At 52.6% G+C, this 18,709-nt stretch overlaps 1 protein-coding gene across 1 annotated transcript in view; it reads left to right on the top strand.

The window, feature by feature from the left end:
• The window catches only part of RPH3AL (rabphilin 3A like (without C2 domains)), a 127,301-nt gene extending 111,857 nt beyond the window's left edge, over nt 1–15,444 (top strand). Inside the window, exons 7-9 of the mRNA XM_058560148.1 lie at nt 9,891–10,004; nt 11,932–12,078; nt 14,228–15,444. Coding sequence (XP_058416131.1) covers nt 9,891–10,004; nt 11,932–12,078; nt 14,228–14,259 — 293 coding nt within the window. The 3' untranslated portion in view covers nt 14,260–15,444. The remainder of the gene's footprint in view (nt 1–9,890; nt 10,005–11,931; nt 12,079–14,227) is intronic.
• The last annotated feature ends 3,265 nt before the right edge of the window (nt 15,445–18,709 follow it).

The raw sequence follows: 18,709 nt of genomic DNA, 5'->3' as shown, positions 1-18,709 counted from the left end.
TTCCAAGTCCTATCCCCAGGATCGTCTCTGATGCTCGATTATCACCTTTTCTGTCTCTGTTCGTTTTACTCCCTGCATGGGTTCTAGAGTCCTGGGGAGATGGAAGTTCCTGGGATCTTTTTAATATATAAAGATAACCGAAACCACCAAATACACACATGCAGAATGAGCCAGAAAGGACCGTTTAGGGAGGAAGGAGAGAGAGGCTGTCTCTGAACCATCTGAGAAGGGTAGTTTGGGTCTAGAAATAAAAACATAGACAGTCCTGTCTGTGGCTCCCCCCGGCCACTTGGGGAACTGAATGCCACGCATCCTACTGGAGGCAGGAGAAGGGCGAAGGGATGGCGTTGAGTTGCCCGAGGCCACTGTGGGCCCCACAGGGGCAAACACTGACCATCAGTCCATTGTCGGTCTTCTCACGTAGCTACCATTCTTGCAGGCTCAGCTGAGGGCCTGGGTACCGTTTGCCTGTTGGTCGGTGCGGTGGAAGAGGCAGGCCTCAGTGCTGAGAGGCCTGGTAAAAGCAGCAACAGTGGTAGCTGCCATGGATGGTGTGGTTGCTCGTTGCAGGCAGTGCCAGGAGCTGTGCATTAATCATTTCACATGATCCCCCGACAGCCTGGGGTGGGGGTACTGCTGTTGTCCCATTTTATAGAAGAGAAAACCAAGGCATGGAGAGGTCGATTGACTTGCATCATAATCCCAGCGTGGACAGAAAGAGAAATCCCTGCGGCATTCAGGAAACTGCCCTTTCCCTAAATCTCAGGGAGCTGGAGGCCTGGCCACATCTCGGGTGGCTGTGGTTGAAAGAGAAGCCCGTGCATACTAATTTGTCTTGACCTTCAGAGCCCTTGGTGAAGCCAAACACCAGCCCAGTGCCGGTGTGTGTGATGGAGGGGCTGCCCCCGAACAGGAGCCCTGAGCCTCAGTGAGCTGCCACGGCCTCCGCTGCTACGCCCCGCCCCTGCCCCCAGCAGCCCTCCTGCCTGTCCTGGGTGTCCTCGCTGGCTTGGGGATTGATTTCCCAAGAGCAGAAGGCCCTCGTTAGCCACACCACGGAGGTCAGGGGCACGGCTGTCACTTCTAATTTGCCCAAACCCTATGACAGCCTCAGCTCACTGAATGCTTCCAGATGCCAGGTGAGGTCTGGGGCCCCTTGCCCTCATCTGAGCTGAAATAGGAAAGCAGTGCCCAGGCCCCCGTGCTAGCCCCTGGCTTCAGCTCAGCCGTATGCAGAGCTCCCTATGCAGTAAAGCACACCCTCTCCAGCAGCTCACCTGTCTCGCCGTGTGAACTACAACTTAATTCTGCCCACTCTAGATTTCTCAGCCTTTGGGGACCTGGGGGAAGTGAATAAATCCGGGCCCATTTGACTCCAGTAAAGCCCTGGGAGATAGCAGCACTCTCCCCGGGCCTGCTGTCCATCATGGGTGAGGGCCGGCCTCGCAGATGGGGCTCAGCTGATTTCCCACGGCTGGTGCAGGAGCAGCAGCAGATGCTGGGAGAGTCTGTGTGTCCGCTGATCTCCCCACAGGAAGTAGGGGCTGGCCTCCCTGCCTCAGTTGCCCCCGGGGTCCACATGGGGTCCAGGCACAGCGGCAGCCCATCCCCACACCCAAGCTCTGAGCACAGACCCCATGGGCCTGAGCAGGGGCTGAGAGTCCAGCCCTGGGGAGGGAACCTGAGGGACAAACCCGGAAGCCAGAAGGCGGGACCCTCAGGGAATGTGACAGGCCTGGGGAAAGAGAGATGGATGGAGGCCCAGAAACAGATGGACAGAGATGCAGAGAGACGAGACTGGAGAAGAAGAGAGACTGACAAAAAGAGAAAGAGGATCCACAAGACAAACCCAACAAGACTCAGAACACACCGAGCCCCAGAGACACGCGAGAGGGAGAGAGAGGCAAGAGCAGCACAGGTAGAGAGATCTTTTAAAAGCATCAGCGAGAGAAGCACAAAGAGACAAAGTAGAAGACAAAGGCCCAGAGACACACACAGAAAGGAGAGAGTGCGAGCTGGAGTCAAGGGGTGGATGGAGGAGTAGGCAGGAGGGATGAGCTTGCTTTGTTTCATCTCGGCCATAAATCAGAAGCAATAATCTGCCGGAGAGAAATAGTGCAGAGCACACCCAAGCCAGACCAGCCCCTCGTCTCCTAAGTGCCTGAGCCTGGAGCCTTCCTCTTGAGCCAGCAGGGCTGTCCTGGCCCCAGAGAAGCCCACCACCTGGCCTTTGCCTTTCCTATTCTCTGTCAGGGATGCCAGGCCCAGCCTGGCTCCAGCATTTCTATCTATAAATCATGCCCATATTTAAATTCCACCTCTTCCAGGAAGCCCTTCCTGACTTCCCCTCCCCCTGAATACTCGCCCCTCCCCTTCAGAGTATCATGTTCTCTCTGGAGGGAGCTGTCCTTCTCTTCCATCATTCCATCTCCCGTTCTGTCTGCCTGCAGCTCTTCCTGCAAGGGCAGGACCACAGGATTTCGGTGCTGGCAACCACATCACTATTGATTTGAGGGTTCGGCTTCATTATCCAGTGCCTCCTGTCTGTCTGTGAGCCCGAAGGAGGGAGTTAATTAAAATCAATGGTGAATGAATAAACAAGCACAGGAAACCCGCCACTCTCTGAGTCTCAATTCCCAGCCTGGTCTGTGCTGTCCCTACTGATGTCCCTGGTGGCAGCCTGGAAGGGCGACCAAGGAAGGAGGGCTCCCTGGGTGCAACACCCTCACCCCACCCTCTGAGCTGGTCCTAGCACTATCCCACCTCGCAGATGAGGAAATGAGGGTCCGAGGGAGGCGGACTCTGAGCCCGTCTGGCTCTCCTGGGCCCGTTCCTGTGAAGACAGGCTCCCCCGGCCGTGGGGCCACCTTTCTCCTTGTCCAGGCCCTGACTCTCAGGGGTCCTGGAAGCAATCTCCAAAACAAAGGGAAAACCCGTTCCTCCGGCCTGGCCTCAAATTTGGAAGATGAGCAGGCTCTCTGTGAACAGTGCGCTCCCCCCAGGGCCCTCATCCCGTGTCCATGGCAACCAGCCTCTGACAGCCCCTCCCCCATTAGTCTGTCCTTGGCTCAGGCCGAGGCCACCAGCAGCCTGGCTCGTCCCGCTTGAGTGTCCTTGGGGGGCTGCTGTGAGGAGGCGCCTGCTTGGTGGGGAGTCCAGCCCTTCTGGGGACGGAGCTGGCTCGCCACCACCTTGCTGACCACCGTCGGGTCCTGCTGTCTCTGCTCTGCTGTGTCCTCTCCTGGGGAGGGTTTTTCAGAAGGCAGTCAACAAGTATTGACTGAGTGCCTGCTTGGCCCAAGGCCCAGTGCTGGGGGCTGAGGGAAGGAGCCAGATGCAGATTAAGACGTGGCGCTGCCCTCCAGTGGTTCCTGGTACAGTTGGGGAAGTCAAGGCAGGCGTTTGCAGGAAAAGAAATGCAACGTCAGACGGTGTCTGTGAGGGGCCTAAGGAGCTGCCCTGGCAGTGGGGGGAGAGCCAGGGAGGGCCTGTCTTCCATCCTTCCTTCCCCGGCGCTGGGGAGACTTTTCGGCAGAGGCAGGATTTGGATGGGTTCCTGGAGGATGAATTGGAATCTAATTTTTTAAATATTTATAGGCCTGTATAGCTTTTTAAACCTGCAATGCCTTTTGTCCTACTCGATCTTATTTTATTGGTAGTTGTAACTGCCTCCATGTCGCAGATGAGAAGATGGAGGTTCAGAGAGGTGAAGGTATTTGCCCAGGAGCGTCCAAGGCAGAGCCAGCACTCACCCCTTGATGTCGGGGTGAACTAGGAGTCTCTCTCACCCACACGGCAGCCCCTGCCTCTGACGGGGAAGGGGCCAGAGAGAAACCCGGAAAGCGCATGCCGGGGAGACAGAGGAGGAACGGGCCTGCCTGGCAGGGAGAACTTCTGAGGGGGCAGAGCCCTCAGAGTGAGGCTGGACCATGGGGTGCCCTGCATGCTAGGTGAGGAGGAAAAAGCAGAGATTCCCACAGCAGATAGGCCTGGGTTCAAATCCCACCTCGGCTTCCAAACGGCCTCCAAAGGCATCTAGAGACTTCAACATCCTATGAAGTACAACTTGGGAATCTAAGCTCCCTTGGGAAAGGCGAGTCCACCCCTGGTAGGTTGCCCTGAGGGCCAGACATGGTGACTTCAGAGGCCAGCCCTGCACCAGCCAGTGTGGGCCATGAGTTCAGGATGCCCCCTCCAATAAAATAGCTCCCATTTATTAAGCACCTACCATGTGCCAGACACTGCCTGTGTTACCACTGTTAATGCTCACAACAACCCAGGAATAGACTCATCATCCCCCGATTTCATAGGAGGGCCCGCTGAGCACAGAGAGGTGAAGAAACCAGCCCAAAGTCACACAGCTGGGAAGTGGCAGAGCCAGGACACCATCTATCTAACTCAGAGCTGGTGCCTCTTCACCACTCCACACTGCCCTCCTGCTACCGCCAAACAGGGCCCAGACTTGGGAGGCAGCTCTGTGGGGTTCCAGGCTACAGGCCTGGCCCTGCTTGCAGGTGGGGCCCCTGGCCCAGTGGGGACAGCTCTGTGACTCCTCCGCAGCCGCGCCAGCCTGGTGGGCTGGGTAAGGCTAATTGGGGATGTCTTTGCATTCCCCAGGGCCTTATCATCTTTCCTTTACATTAAAAAAAAATTTTTTTGTTGTTTTTAGTATGCAAAATTTTCCACCATCTGCTTTGCCTTGGCAGAATGTTTGCTGAAAATATCTCTTTTCCTAATTCCCATAATTTCTGGGGACCTTGGGAGCCTCCAAGCAGAGTAGCAGCAGCTCACAAGTGCCTCCCAGGCTCACAGGCTGCCGCTGTCCTGGTGCCAGGCAGGCGGTGTTGTGTGGCTCAGAAGTCGCATCTCCCACCTCTCAACCAGAGGGGGTCGCTCAGGCCTCTCCCCTGATGGAACGAAGCTGGCCTGAAGTTGAGTCCTAGGATTCAGACCCAGAGTAGCTATCCAGCTTGGCCTCGTTTTGTGTGTGACGAAGCCCTGAGAGGTGCCCAGGGTCACAAGGAGAGGCAGTGGCAGAGCAGAGCCAGGAAGCAGGTCCCCCAGATCCCAAGGCAGTGCTGTGAGGTCAGGTGGCCAACATCCTGGCTGTCCCCTGGACCGTCCCAAGCAAGGTATCTCCACAGGACAACAGCTGCTACACATGTGCTTTGAGACAGTCCAGAAAGATTTTCCAAAAGGGAAGACTCCCCGCAACCTTCATATACCAAAACTCTTGAGTTTCCATGGTGACAGTCAAATTGCAAATCCATCCAAGAGTGAGCCAGGGGAAAAAAAAAAAAGCTGGCCTATCCCCAGAGAAGTGAGCATGGCTGGCACTGGGGCTGTCTGCTGCTGAGGATGAGAGCTGAGCAGAGTGGGGCAGCCCTTCTGGGGCATGATGGGAAAATCTCAGGGACGCCAGGTCCCCAGGCAAGTGGTCCAGGGGCCCAGGCCACTGTGGAGGGGGAGGCCCCCCTCCTCCCTGCCTCATGGCAGAGCCCAGGTAAATCCACTGGCGATGCCTCCGTCTTGAGGAGGCTACCGGGACAGTCTTCTCTCTGGGGTTTTCCCATCTTCAATCTGAAAAATCAAGCGTGGGCAGAATACAAGCATTCATCGCGAGCCATCCCAGACTTAGCCTTTGGGGAATTAGAGGGAAAAATCAGCCTTCAGACACACAGAGTGTTTTGTTGAGGATGGAAGACCAAGGGCCAAAAGATTTATGAGCCTAAAAGCTCTGTTAATAGACCTGGAAGATTTACGATCGCAGCTGCTGTGCAGGGAGAAAGGTGGCAACGGCAATCGAATGGCAAATTAGCCAAGGTTTGGGGTTTATGGTGACATTTGGAGGAGGAGGAAGAAGAAAAACTTCTTCCTCTGCTGCCGGAGGCATAGTTGTGTAAAGCGGCGTTTGCAGTGGGCTGTGTCCAGGGACATTCTCAGCAGTGTCTTCTCCGTGCGTTTCTTTCCCACTGACCATAGGTGCCAAGGCCAGGCATGGACACTGCTGACTTCCTATCGTTTGTTTCTTTCGAGTGGCATTTATTAGAGTGGATTAGAAATGGAATTGGGTTTGCACCACAGAGCCCTCTAAGCTGAGGCCTGGCCCCAGCTTGAAATCCCAGACACAATGAGCAAGGATGCTTGGGCCAAGGGAGATGCGTCTGAAAGGAATGAGTGTTGTTGGCTGGCTGGTTCTCTGCTCTGTGACGCCTTTGTGAGCTCAGTTGTCATCTGGGGCTATTCCCTTCCGTGGCTGTGGCCTTTGGGGGTCTATAAAAGGAGACAAAGGACAAGCCAACTGACTGTAACTTGGGGAGGTTTTATTTTTTCTAAACCTTGCGCAACATAGGCACCACATGGGAACTAGGCAATCTGGCAACCAAACCCCACCTCCAATGTTGATGCTTTGGACAAGACGTACTCCTCACAACAAAAACTGCCCTGCCAATGTAGCATGGCACAGTCTTGTTGCAATTTAAGTCCACTCCCAACCCAACACTGTGACCCTGTACAACAGAGGACAGAACAGGGAGGAGGGTGAAGAAATGGGACAGCTGAGGTTGCCACCATACCCCGCGTCCTGGGACATCCTTTCTCATCGTCTCCTTTTGAGCTCTTGGCTTTTTGCGTCCTTTGACATCTGCCCATTAGCGCTCAAGGATCCAGGCGTTATTTCAACACCGTGGAGCCCCATGCTGCCCCAGCCCCATGTTCCCCCTGCCCCAGAATTACAAAGAATCCTGCATATCAAGCGTGGGGGAGATAGAACATTCCAAGTCAGGAAGGATGAATAGATCATCTGTAAGCATCTCTGCCAGAGAGATGGGAAAACCAATGTGGGGATCAGTCACTGTGCTCTCCTCAGGGATTTCCCACTGCCTAACAGACTGCTGAACCCCCTTCCCCTCTCCCCACCTCACCCCCCTGCTGCTGGGGTTTGGGGAGGGCAGAATCCCTCCTGATTTCTTTGCAGCTGCCCCAGGAGAGACAAGGGGAGCTGCTTGCTGCCTCCCGCCCACCTCCCACCCCCTTTGTCCGGGGACCCACAGGGCTGGTGTTTAGTCAGTCAGCCAGTGAGTCAAAAATACGCAAATGCTTATAAAACTGATGCCTATGAGGTCCAGTCTTGGTGGATTCATGATCAAAGAAACCCAGTCCAGGACCAGAAAAGCAACTGCAAAGTAAGTCAGACCTTTACTTGCATTTCTCAAATACTATGAAGGGGGCAAATGGACACACACCCCCGTCCTCATCTCCTCTCAATTCTACATCACAGAAGCCCAAAAAGCCAACTGAGAACTCTTCCTTGAGAGCAGGGGAGGGAAAGGAACAAAGCAGAGAAAGGCAAAATCCTTGAGCAGAGGAAGGAAAAGCTGGGCACAATCACGTTAGCATCACTCTTGCCTCACCCACGGGGCTCAGGCTCTGCGGGAGAACCACACCAGCCTCGTTCACAGTGCGATTTGGCCCCTGCCCTCAGAAGCCTTGAGGTCTGCTAGGGGAAGCAGACACGTAAATGCTGCAAGCAGAAAGTGGCTGGTGTAGTTATAGCAGACTGCACAGAGTGGTCACCCAGCCAGGCACGGGCGATGGGGAGGTCTCCCTGGAGGAGGTGGTGCCCCAAAGGAGACAGGAGAAGAATGATAGGAGGCCATTCTGGGCAGAGGGAAGCCAGTCACTGTGGGAGGCGCTGACTTGGCAGGACCTCCAAGCCATGTGGGGCTCGACGAGCCTGGGAGAGCAGGTTGTGTGGGATGAGGTTGGAGAAGTAGACAGAGGGCAGGAGCTTGCGCTTGATCCTTAGGTTACAGGGAACCTTTAAAGAAGGGTCAACTAGGGTTTGTGTGTTAGCTGGAGCATCCCTGGCTGTGCAGAGACAGGTGCCTGCAGGTGGGGCCCAGGAGGAGGTTGTCACAGGAGTCCAGGCTGGAGACGATGAGGCCTTGAGTAAGCAAGAGCAGCGACCATGGTGAGGAGACCACTGATTTTGAGAACTGTTTAGGAGGTGAAAGTGGCAGGATGTGGGGATGAGGAAGAAGGAAGAGCCAATTAGTCATCAGAGCTTACAAAGCACCTACTGTGTGCCAGCCACTCTGCTATAAGGAAGCACAGGTTGGTTCTGTGACCTGAGACTCCCTTAGCTGAAAGGTGACACAGGCTGAAGGCACGAAGGCTTTCCAGAAGGCTCTAGATCCAGGTGGAAGCTACGTGGCACAGGCCCTGCCCTTTCCCCTGCTGTACGCACAGTGGGAGCCTTCTCTAACTGACCAGGCTCTACTTCCTGCTGGGCAGTCTCAGAATTCTCCTCTGCTTCAGAAGGGGCCTGGTGGGTCAGATGTAAGCTACTGGCCACCCTTGGTGTAGATTTTGTTTCCAATCTCATCTCTCACCAGACAGGTCCTTATGGCCCAGGATTGTTCGGCAGACTGAATGAGATAATGCTCACCAGGTGCCAAGCACAGTGCCCAGCAGAAAGGGGTCACCCCTCCTAACCCCGCTCGGTCCCCAGCATTTCGCATTCTCTGTGCAAAACACGCTTACTTCCCCGTCCGCTGAGTTGGTCACCTGTGGGAGCTGGTGCTGACCTGTGATCCCACACCTTTCTGTGCAGTGGTACTTGTTATTAAAACTACATCATTTAATTCAACATTATGTAAATTGATGAGCAGAGATGAGAAGACACAGAGTTGTTGCATTAAAACCAAGACTTGGGGAAGTCTTGATAGAAGCCACTTGCTTAAAAAAGCTATTGAATTAAGTGTGGGCCAGACAACTGTAAAAAACGGGAGAAAGAAATGGAAAAGAGAGGATTCTGCATACATCTGGCTCTGCCAGTGTCTTTATGCTCCTGCTCCGATTTAAAGAATCGAGATCTGGGAATCACAGACAATGCAATGTGGATGCTGTTTAGGCACGAAAGACCATGTGGGCCTGATCTCAAAGAAGCCCCCAGGCCCTACATCAGAAGATTGGCGAATGGATGTACATTTCTATGCCTAAAATTAAAATAGAATGTTTAACATATGAATATATCCCGTATTATGACTCCCACTGCTGATTAACCAGCCAAATATGGTCCCATTTAGTCTAGAAAAGAGGATTTCTACCACAGTGGGTGTTCACTATGAGGACTCCTCCTGGGATTCCAGCCCCATCAGCCTGGCTCCCTTCTGCATTCACAAGACCCCACTGCAAGTTACTGGACGAACTGGGATGAGAGCCCAGGCCTGCTGGCTCCCAGTTCAGTCCTTCAGTGGAAGCAGAATGGGGAGGAACACGGGCTGCGGAGCCAGCCTGCCAGGGTTAGACTCCCAGCTCCTCCACTGACTACCCTGGGCAAGTGCCTCGGTTTTCTCACCTATAAAATGGGGATAATGCTCTTTCCTATCTTACAGGTTGTTCTGAAGCTTCAGTGAACTAGCATATGTAAAGGGCCTGGGGCGTGCCGTCAGGGTCAGCGAGGACTGGAACTGTCATTGTCACAGAGCCTTGCACCTTTAAGCGTTGCCAGGTGGAAGCCTCAGCGCAACTGTGCCTGCACCAAAGGGATTAATTGGCGTCTACCGTGGCAGGAAGCCTCTGATTCTGCCACAGGGAGGGGGTGATTGTGGAGATGGCTGGCTGGGGGGTGAGCCCTCTTTCCTGGAGCTGGTCCTGCTGGGCCCGAGTCCCAGCCTCCTCACACCAGGACTCACCTCTCTGACTGGCAGAAAGGAGTACCCTCCCGTCCCCGGGCCATTGTTTCCCATGCCCCAAACACAAGGGCCAACTGAGGTTCTGTGCCACTTTGTCCCGGTGGGAGGGAGGCCTGCCCTGGCTCCCTCTGCACATACCTGCTGGTGGTAGCTATAGGGGTGACCTCCTGTGCTGGTGTCTGTCTTTTCCAGTGGTTTCCAGTGACAGTGACAGCGACTCAGATCTCAGCTCCTCCAGCCTGGAGGACAGACTCCCGCCCACTGGGGTCAGAGACCCGAGAGGCAACAAACCCTGGGGGGAATCAGGTAAGCGTGGGAAGTATGCTGCTTGTTCCCAAAGCCCCAGGTGCAGAGTGGCTTTGCTGCACCTTGGGCTGCCGCTCCCCGCAAGTGTCTACGGAGTTGTTCTAGATCAGGGAGGAGAGGTGGGCCTGGGGCTGGGAGGAGGAGCTAAAGTCTTAGCACCACTGAAGAGCAGGACAGAAAGAAGGCCCAGGTGTGTATGCAGGAGGGAAGGAGGACAGGTCCAGCCAGCCTCCCCGCACCCTCTGCTTGCACACCTGGGATCCTCCCCACACTCTCTGCGAGCATCCCAGGTGAGATTTTGCCTCGTGAATGATGAGAGCTGTGAAAAGCAGATACAAAGTTCCCGGGCTAGCTCAGCTCCGCCTTGAAACTGCAGTGGGACCCTGAATATGCACCATGACCTCTTTGGCCTCTGGTTCCTTCTATTTAGCACAAATGGGATGGAGCAGGTGGTCTCCAAAGCTCCTTCTGAATTTAACATCTATGAGCTCTCCTCTGTGACCCTATCGTATAAGAGGGAATTAAGTGGGGCCTTGAGGCTGGTGCAGAGATGGCCTGGGGGCCACATTTTCCTTTTCTTTAAGCAGATGAAGAGCCTTCCCAGAAAAAGGACCAGCTTCATTCAGAGTTACTCCAGAGGTTAGAGGTGGGATATCTGAAAGACGTTTCAGGGAGGCTGATTTTAGTGCAAAAGAAAGCTTTATAATAACTCCCCCAAACTGGTATGAAATGCCGCAAGGTGCTGTCCTGGGACCAAGGCTGGGTGATCTCCTGCCAGAGCTGATATGGCAGGAATTCCTGCTGGCAGTTTGGGCTAGATCAGAGATGGTACATGCCTGGCACACGTACTTCCACCCCTAGTCCTGTGCCTGTGGCAGACATTACTAGTCGATCATGATACTCTTTCTGTGGCCTCAGAATCCTCCTCAGTGCCATTTTCCAAGTGGTCAGTATCAATAAATGGAGGTGACACGAGATGAAAATGGTCTCTGGACTAGATGGTCTCTTAGGCCCCTCAGGCCAAAGATTCTATCTTAGACAAGTGTAATGGAAGCTTGCCTGCCAGCCTTGGTTTCCTCCTTGGGAAGTCTTACATGCCCCTCCTTCCCCCGCCACCATAGCTCTGGTCTCCTCCCCTCACATCAGCTCTCAGCTATGACCAAGTGGGCCTAGGAGATGGGAAAGGTGGAGTGCAGTATCACAGGCCCCACCTCTGCTCTTCTGGCTGGGCAAGGACTAACAACCATATTTGAGTGAGGATTCTTTAGTTGGTAAAGGCAGCAATTAATAACCCCATTGGGTTCAGTGAAATATACACCCTTCCCCCCACATGCCCCCTCCTTCTATGAAGGCAGGAAAAAGTCCTCATTGCCAATTTTCATGTTGGTGACTTTACTTGTTCCTTAGTGAAATGACCTAAGGGCCCATTCAGTTGCCTCTATATATCTTGGACCAATTAGCAGTGGCCAGGGGTGGGATCACGCTAGAACATGGGGACCATGTCGAGACGGGGGTGGCAGTTCCCAGGGTGAGGGCTCTGGGCAGACAGTCCCATAGATTCCCATCACAGATCCAAATGAGAAGACTTTATTTATTTATTTTTTTAATTATAATTTTTTATTTATTTATTTATTTTTTCCCCAAAGCTCCAGTAGATAGTTGTATGTCGTAGTTGCACATCCTTCTAGTTGCTGTATGTGGGACTCAGCCTCAGCATGGCCGGAGAGGCGGTGCATTGGTGCGCGCCCTGGATCTGAACCCGGGCCGCCAGCAGCGGAGCACGTGCACTTAACCGCTAAGCCATGGGCCGGCCCTAAATGAGAAGACTTTAGATCAGCTCCTTGTCAGGCTGAGATCATCCCTGTCTCAGTTCAAGGTCCAAAGGGCCCAGCACTGAGCCATCACCCCCACACGTGCTCTCTTGCAGGTAGCCGCGTGGAGTCACCCAAGATGGGGCTCACCCGCCCGCCCAGCCACCTCTCGGGGAGCCAGAGCAGCCTGGCCAGCGAGACCGGGATGGGCTCTGCAGACCTGCAGGGGGGCACCCCTCCCTGGCCGGACCCAAAGGGCCCTAGTGAGTACCAAGCCAGTCCTTCTAGTCCACCCGTCTCCTCTCCCTCTTCTGCTCCCCTGCCCCATGGCCCTCCTCCTCTGTCACTCAGTCCTCCACGGAGAGTGGTAGACGATGTTTTCAATTCTCTATGTTTACTGAGCACTGTGCCAGGCGCTGGGGGAACAGAGGTGAGCCAGACCCCTCCCCTGCTACAGTGACAGAGAGAGGAACCCAAAATAATAATGGTGACCATCCCTGCCCGTTCTCAGTAACTGTGACAGTGGGTGTTACCATCCTGGGTTTATAAAACGTGTAAAACGTTTGCCCATCTCCCTAACAGTCACAGTACCTCCCGTTTCGAGAGCACCCACCATGCACCAGGCAGTCCAGGCCTCACCAGGCCCCATCCTGTGCCCAGCCTGCGCTGGGTGCTGTGGGGGACAGTCCTTGACCTCCAGAAACCCACCACATAGCTGAGGAAGCCAAATCAACTCACCCAAAACAGCCCAGACAGCACAGGCCCACACTGGAGGAGAATTCCTGGAGCAGGGAGCATGGAACCCCGGCCTGCCCTTGGACCTCCAAGGTCAACTTTCATTCTATTGGAGGAGTAAGCGGCAAGCCTATTATCCCCATTTGATGGGTGTGGAAACTGAGGACAGGAATCCAAGCTCCCTCCCCGCCCTGTGCCTGCTGTCCCTGCCTGGCCATCCTGAGATCATCATGCGACGGGGGGGGGGGGGGGGGGGGGGGGATAGGGGTGGAGGTGGGGGGAGTCTCCTCATACCCTCATACTCAAGCCGGAGAAAACTACAAGTGCAAGTTCGGGCCTTAGTCTCCTTCAAGAAAGGCTTGGCGCCTCTGGGGCCAGAGGACCCACGGGCTGCACTGCACATGTGTGGATCAGCGTAACTTCTGATCTCCCCTAGCTGCAGACGGCTCTTGCAGGACTCTGAGTGAGCTGGCAACCACCCACCAGGAAATCTCGTGGGAGCTGTCGCCCACTCCTCATCCTCCCTCCTGCTCCCTCCCTTCTACCCCACCTCCTCCCCCTCCCCCTGCCTTGATGTTTCCAGAAAAGCTGCAGGGCAGAGCATGTAAGAGAGGCAGCAGCTGGGCAGGTCTCAGGGAGAGGGAGGCCTCTCCCCTCCCTCTGGCCTCCTAAAATCCTTCACAGAGAACAGTTTGGGATCAAGCAGACCAGAGTTCTAGTCTCAACCCTGCCACCCATAGCCAGGTGAACTTGGGCAAACCATTAGGTTGAACCATATGGCACTGCATTTTCATAGATCAAAACTAGTCAAATATTGGGGCCAGCCCCGTGGCATGGGGTTAAGTGCTTGCGCGCCACTGCTGGCCGCCCAGGTTCGGATCCCGGGCGCGCACCGACGCACCGCTTGTCAGGCCGTGCTGTGGCGGCGTCCCATATAAACTGGAGGAAGATCAGCACGGATGTTAGCTCAGGGCCAGTCTTCCTCAGCAAAAGGAGGAGGATTGTCATGGACATTAGCTCAGGGCTGATCTTCCTCACAAAAAAAAAAAAAAACTAGTCAAATATTGTCAATTTGATATGATTCAACCTAATATTTCTCTGCACCCAGTTGCATTATCACTGAAGTGGGGGCCACATCGTGTCCCTGACAGAGTTGCAGGGAGGGTAAAACACCGCATCCATGTGGAGGGCCTGCCCTAAGTAGGTCTTCAGGAAATGTCTGGTAATAAATGGGGGAGGCTGTGTGGCCCAGAGCACAGAAAGGGTTCCAGGGCTTAAACAACTTGAAAAGGATCGGCCTAGAGAAAGTTTTATATTCTCATGTCCATCTGCTCCTTCTGGCATCTTAAGATGACCTGTGTTGATTACCCTAGGTTTCGAAGGACACAGGGAAGCACAGGGAGTACATGACTTGCCTGTGATGACGCAGCGTGGCAGAGCAGAGCCGGGCCCAGAGGGCGGGTGCCCTGACCAGGGTGCCGGCCCCAGCCGTCCTGGGCAGCCCCTTGGTTAGTTTCAGACCGGGAAGCTGCCTCAGGTGTGGGGCTGTTCCATCAAGGAGCCCGCCTTCCCTGCCGTCACCTCCATTTCATTCCCAAAGGTCAAGCTGTCACCTGGGAGGGACTCTGCCTCTGCTCACCCTCTAAGTGGACTTTTTTTTTTTCCTCTCCTCCAAAGGCAAAAGGCACACCTGGGCGAGTCCGCGCTGATGATGTGGCCACAGACGGTCCCCTCTGCCTGCTGTGGGCAGAGGTGTGTGTGGTGCCTGGAGCAGACTTGCCAGTGGAAGAGCTGGAGAGAGAGAGAGAAAACTGCAGCCAGACCCCTCCTGGCTCGTCCTGGAGCCCTCAGCTGGCCAGCTCTGGTGGACATGACCTCTGACTCAACAAACCAGTGTTTGGGGGGCTGAGTCTGCCTCCCCCCACCCAGTGCCTTTCTGCACCCCTTCTCTCCTAGGAGCCCTCCTCTCCCCACCCCTAGCCATTCCACTCAGCCGTGACCTTAATTTATTGCCGTCCCGCTACTCCCACCCCCAGTCTACCCTGTGTTCATTTTAAGTTTGCACATGTCTTGGGTTGGACTGGAAGGGAAGACCCATCTTGTGGGGCTTTCTCATATGCACTGCAGTTTCAGAGGGGTGCCAGGTGGGTTTTCTCCATATTTGTATTAATGGAAGAAGAAATCCAACGCTCAGCATTACCCTTCAGAGCTGAACTTGTCCCCTAGAGGCAAGCGGTGGAGCCCGGAGCAAGTGGGGTGACAGATTCCCCACCTTTTCCCTCTCCCTGCAGCTCCGCGGAGGAGCGAGCAGCATCCTCCTTTGGCTCAGGACTGGCCCCGGAGCTGCTGTTGAAACCTGGCTCTTTGTTGGGTCGCTTAGAACCCCTCCATTGGCCTCGCCGGGTTTTGCTCAGCTTCTCCCCAGCTTGCGGAGCTGGGAGGGTCCTGGTGAATACTGTGAATTCATTCATTGAAGAGCAGCCTTCAGCTGAGTCCCCAGCCGGGGCATGTGGCTCCCCTAAGCCATTAATTCACTTCTCTTCAGTAGGTTTGGTTTGGCGTGAAAAATATTTAATTCAATTCAAAGTGCAGCCAAATGCTCCTGGAAGACCCTTCCCTGAAGAGAGAGAACGTGTGTTTGTGTGTGTGTGTGTGTGTGTGTGTGTTGGAGTCCACACCCTCCCGTCATTCCTGCCCCTCCTCCCACTGCTCCCCGTGCCCCGTCCTTGAAGGGTCTCCTTCTCTCCAGGCTCCCAGGCCCCCACCATTAGCTTTTTTGCCCTTGCCACTGGCAGACGGTAAAGAAACTCACTGTTTCCCTGTGACAAGTTATGCTTCAGAATAAAAACAATAAAGATTAGAATTTGCACTGAGCCAGTGTGTTCATCCAAAGACCACAATCGCCTATGTTTCTGAGATACATCAATAGGAAAATGGATGGAAAAAATGTGGTGCACTGATTTCCTGGAACACTTCCTAGGCCGCAGTAAGAGGAATGAGCTAGATCTGTGTGTTAGAAGAGCTCACCAACCTAATGTTGAATGGAAAATACAAGGCCATGTATATAAAAAAAATTTCAAGTATACATACAAATAATCAAAATGAGTTATATAAACTTATATGGACAAATGTGAAAATGTTTTTAAAATGCACAAGGACTTCTGGTTAAATATGGTGGACTGAAAACATTCGTATTTCCTCTGCCCCCCAAAACCCCACTAAAATGACATAAAGGAATGAAAATGGCATACATCACAAAGACAAAAAGACCAGGAGAGGAGATGGCAGCGGATGAGAGAGGTCTGAAAACTTTGGAAGATGGGAGAACATAACTTGTTTAGTACCAGTTTCCGCCAGTCCCTGAAATGTCTACAGGGAGAAAGCCAACCGGGAACACGCCGCCCGCTTGCCCTGCAGAATCCTCCAAATGCTCAGAACTTGGAGGGACCAGGTGTCCCTAAGGTGGAAGTTCAGGATGGGTGTGGAAATAGTATTGGTTGGAAGAAGTGGTTAGACCCCCAAGTGCCCTCTCCCAGCTCATACGGTCCTTCCTTGACCCTGGAAGAAGACAGGCCAAGGTTGAACTAGAAAGATTCTGGATGGGGGACCCGAGCCCAGCAAAAGCCTGGGTTGAGATGATGGTGAGTGGGGAGACCCTCAGCTCCGTTCTGCTAACAGCCAGGCCTTTTCCCCATCCACCAACCTTGTTGAATTTCCCTCTGGGAAACTCACCAAAGAGAAAAGATCGGCAGATCCTGACAGTGGGGCTTCTGCAGTCTCTGCCTGGTCACCACTATGAGGCCCCCCAGCCCATGAGTCCTGCCCACATGTACAGAGCTTCCTATTAGCTTTGGTGTGTTTCACTCAGAGACTCAGAATGGGAACAGCCAAGGGCACCAACATTTGACCAAAACCAACAACTGAAAACACAGACTCCAATACGCAGAAGAAAGGGGTCAGAGAGCAACCCTTTGAAGATATTGCACCCATGAAACGGGAAAAGAATGTAATTTTTTAAAAGGAAGTGTTAAAGCTCTTGAAAATTAAAAATATAATAGAACATTTCCTAGGACTGAAGGAAATGAGCTTCTGTAGAGAAAGAACCCATCAAGTACCCAGCCCAGTGACATAAAACCACAGCTGTGTGGACCGCTGCCGCCATTGGATCAGCCGTGTGCCCACCTGTAGATGAAGATGCGCACGGCCTGCAGCCACGGTGTACCACCCATCACCCGAGGTCCTGCTTCTCTCTCACTGGGTCTGGGCCAGGGCTGAGCATGTACGTCTAGCGAGCTCCCAGGTGATGCTGATGCTGCTGGCTGGAGGACCACACTTTGAGTAGCACTGGTCTAGGGCAGTGGTTGTCACCTGGGGAGCTTTACAAGCACTCATGCCGGACTCACTCCCAGTGATTCTGGTTTAATCAATTTTGGGCACAGCCTTGACATCAAGATTTTGTAAAGCTGCCCAGTGTGCTGCCAGAGCCGAGAACTGTTTCCCTACCGAAACTCATCTACATGGGCTCCATATATTCTACACAATATTTAGAGCAGTACCTTTTGATTAGCTAAAAATTGGAAACAACCCAAATACCATCAACAAAAGAATAGATACAAAAGTCGTGATATATTCCAACAATGGAATATTGTGCAATGGTGAAAATGGGCGACCGCGCTCAACATAGATGAATCTCACAAACAAGGCTGAGCAAAGAAACAGATGGCAGAAAAATACACTATGACACCATCTATTTGGAGATTTTAAAACATGCAAAAATGTTATACATTAACATATATTTTATGCAGTGAAAGAATAAAGAAATGTATATGGAGGATAAACAACAGATTCCGGATATATCTTGGGAAGAAGCATGCAATTCAGGAGGGGTTTCAACTTTATGGGTAATGTTTTATTAAGTTCAGTGATGGATAGATGGACTTGTAATATCTATATTTAATTATATATTATATTCGTATTATTTTTATATGTCTGAAATCTTTCAAAATAAAAAATTTAAGGAAACAAGGCTTCTTATCATGAAATTTCAGGACACCAGTATAAAAATCCTAAAGAAAAAAATCCTAGGGGCCGGCCCGGTGGTGCAAGCGATTAAGTGTGCGTGCGCGCACTCTGCTGCGGCGGCCCGGGGTTCGCCAGTTCGGATCCTGGGGGCGCACTGATGCACTGCTTGGCAAGCCGTGCTGTGGCGGGGTCCCATATAAAGTGGAGGAAGATGGGCACGGATGTTAGCCCAGGGCCAGTCTTCCTCAGCAAAAAAAAGAGGAGGATTGGCAGATGTTAGCACAGTGCTGATCTCCTCACCAAAAAAAAAAAAAGAAAGAAAGAAAAAAATCCTAAAACTATCAAAGAGAATAAAAAACAGGTCACACATCAAGGATCAGCGATTAAAATGGCACTGAAATTCTCAAAGCAGGTTTTGAAGCCAGAACACAGTAAAGCAGTATCTTCTGATTCTGACAGGAAATGATTTCTAGTCTAGATTTATATCCACCCAAATCTCAGTGACAGTAGAATGAAGATATTTTCAGACATATGAGGTTGTTTTTAATTTACCTCCTATACATTCTGTCTCAGGCAACTACTGGAGGATGTGCTCCAACCAAACAAGGGAGAAAACCAGGAAAGAGGATACTGGAGACCCAGGAAACTGGATATACTGACACAGGAGAGGTGCAAAGAGAATCCCCAGGATGATGGCGGTGGCTGTGTGAGGCCGAGGCCAGCCAGCCCAGATTGGAGCAGGAAGACAGAGGAGATATTCAAGAAAAACAAAGATAAGAAGCATATGTGTGTTGGGGAGATTGTATATGATATCATGATGTTTTATAATACAGCATGATACATAATATAATTTATAATGATATATAAAATTGAAAAATCAAGAAATAGAATCAGCATGAGATTTAGATACAAGGTGAACACCAGGAGAAGTGGCTAAGAGTCCTAAGGACTGCATAGGGAGGGACTTGGTTGGGGGCAGGGGATTGCTGCCCTATGTTATAAACTGTGTGGGACAGTTGCCCTTTTTAAACTGTACACTATACTACATTTCTAACAGTGAAATTTTTTTAATGGAAAAATACATATCAAACTCAGGATAAACCCATGGGGTGGGTGTGAGAGCCCTGAGGCCATAGG

This window comes from Diceros bicornis, chromosome 18 (assembly GCF_020826845.1).
Source record: "Diceros bicornis minor isolate mBicDic1 chromosome 18, mDicBic1.mat.cur, whole genome shotgun sequence".
Lineage (NCBI taxonomy): Eukaryota > Metazoa > Chordata > Mammalia > Perissodactyla > Rhinocerotidae > Diceros > Diceros bicornis.
Note: the sequence above shows the minus strand (reverse complement) of the source record. Positions and strands in the feature narration are given on the sequence as shown.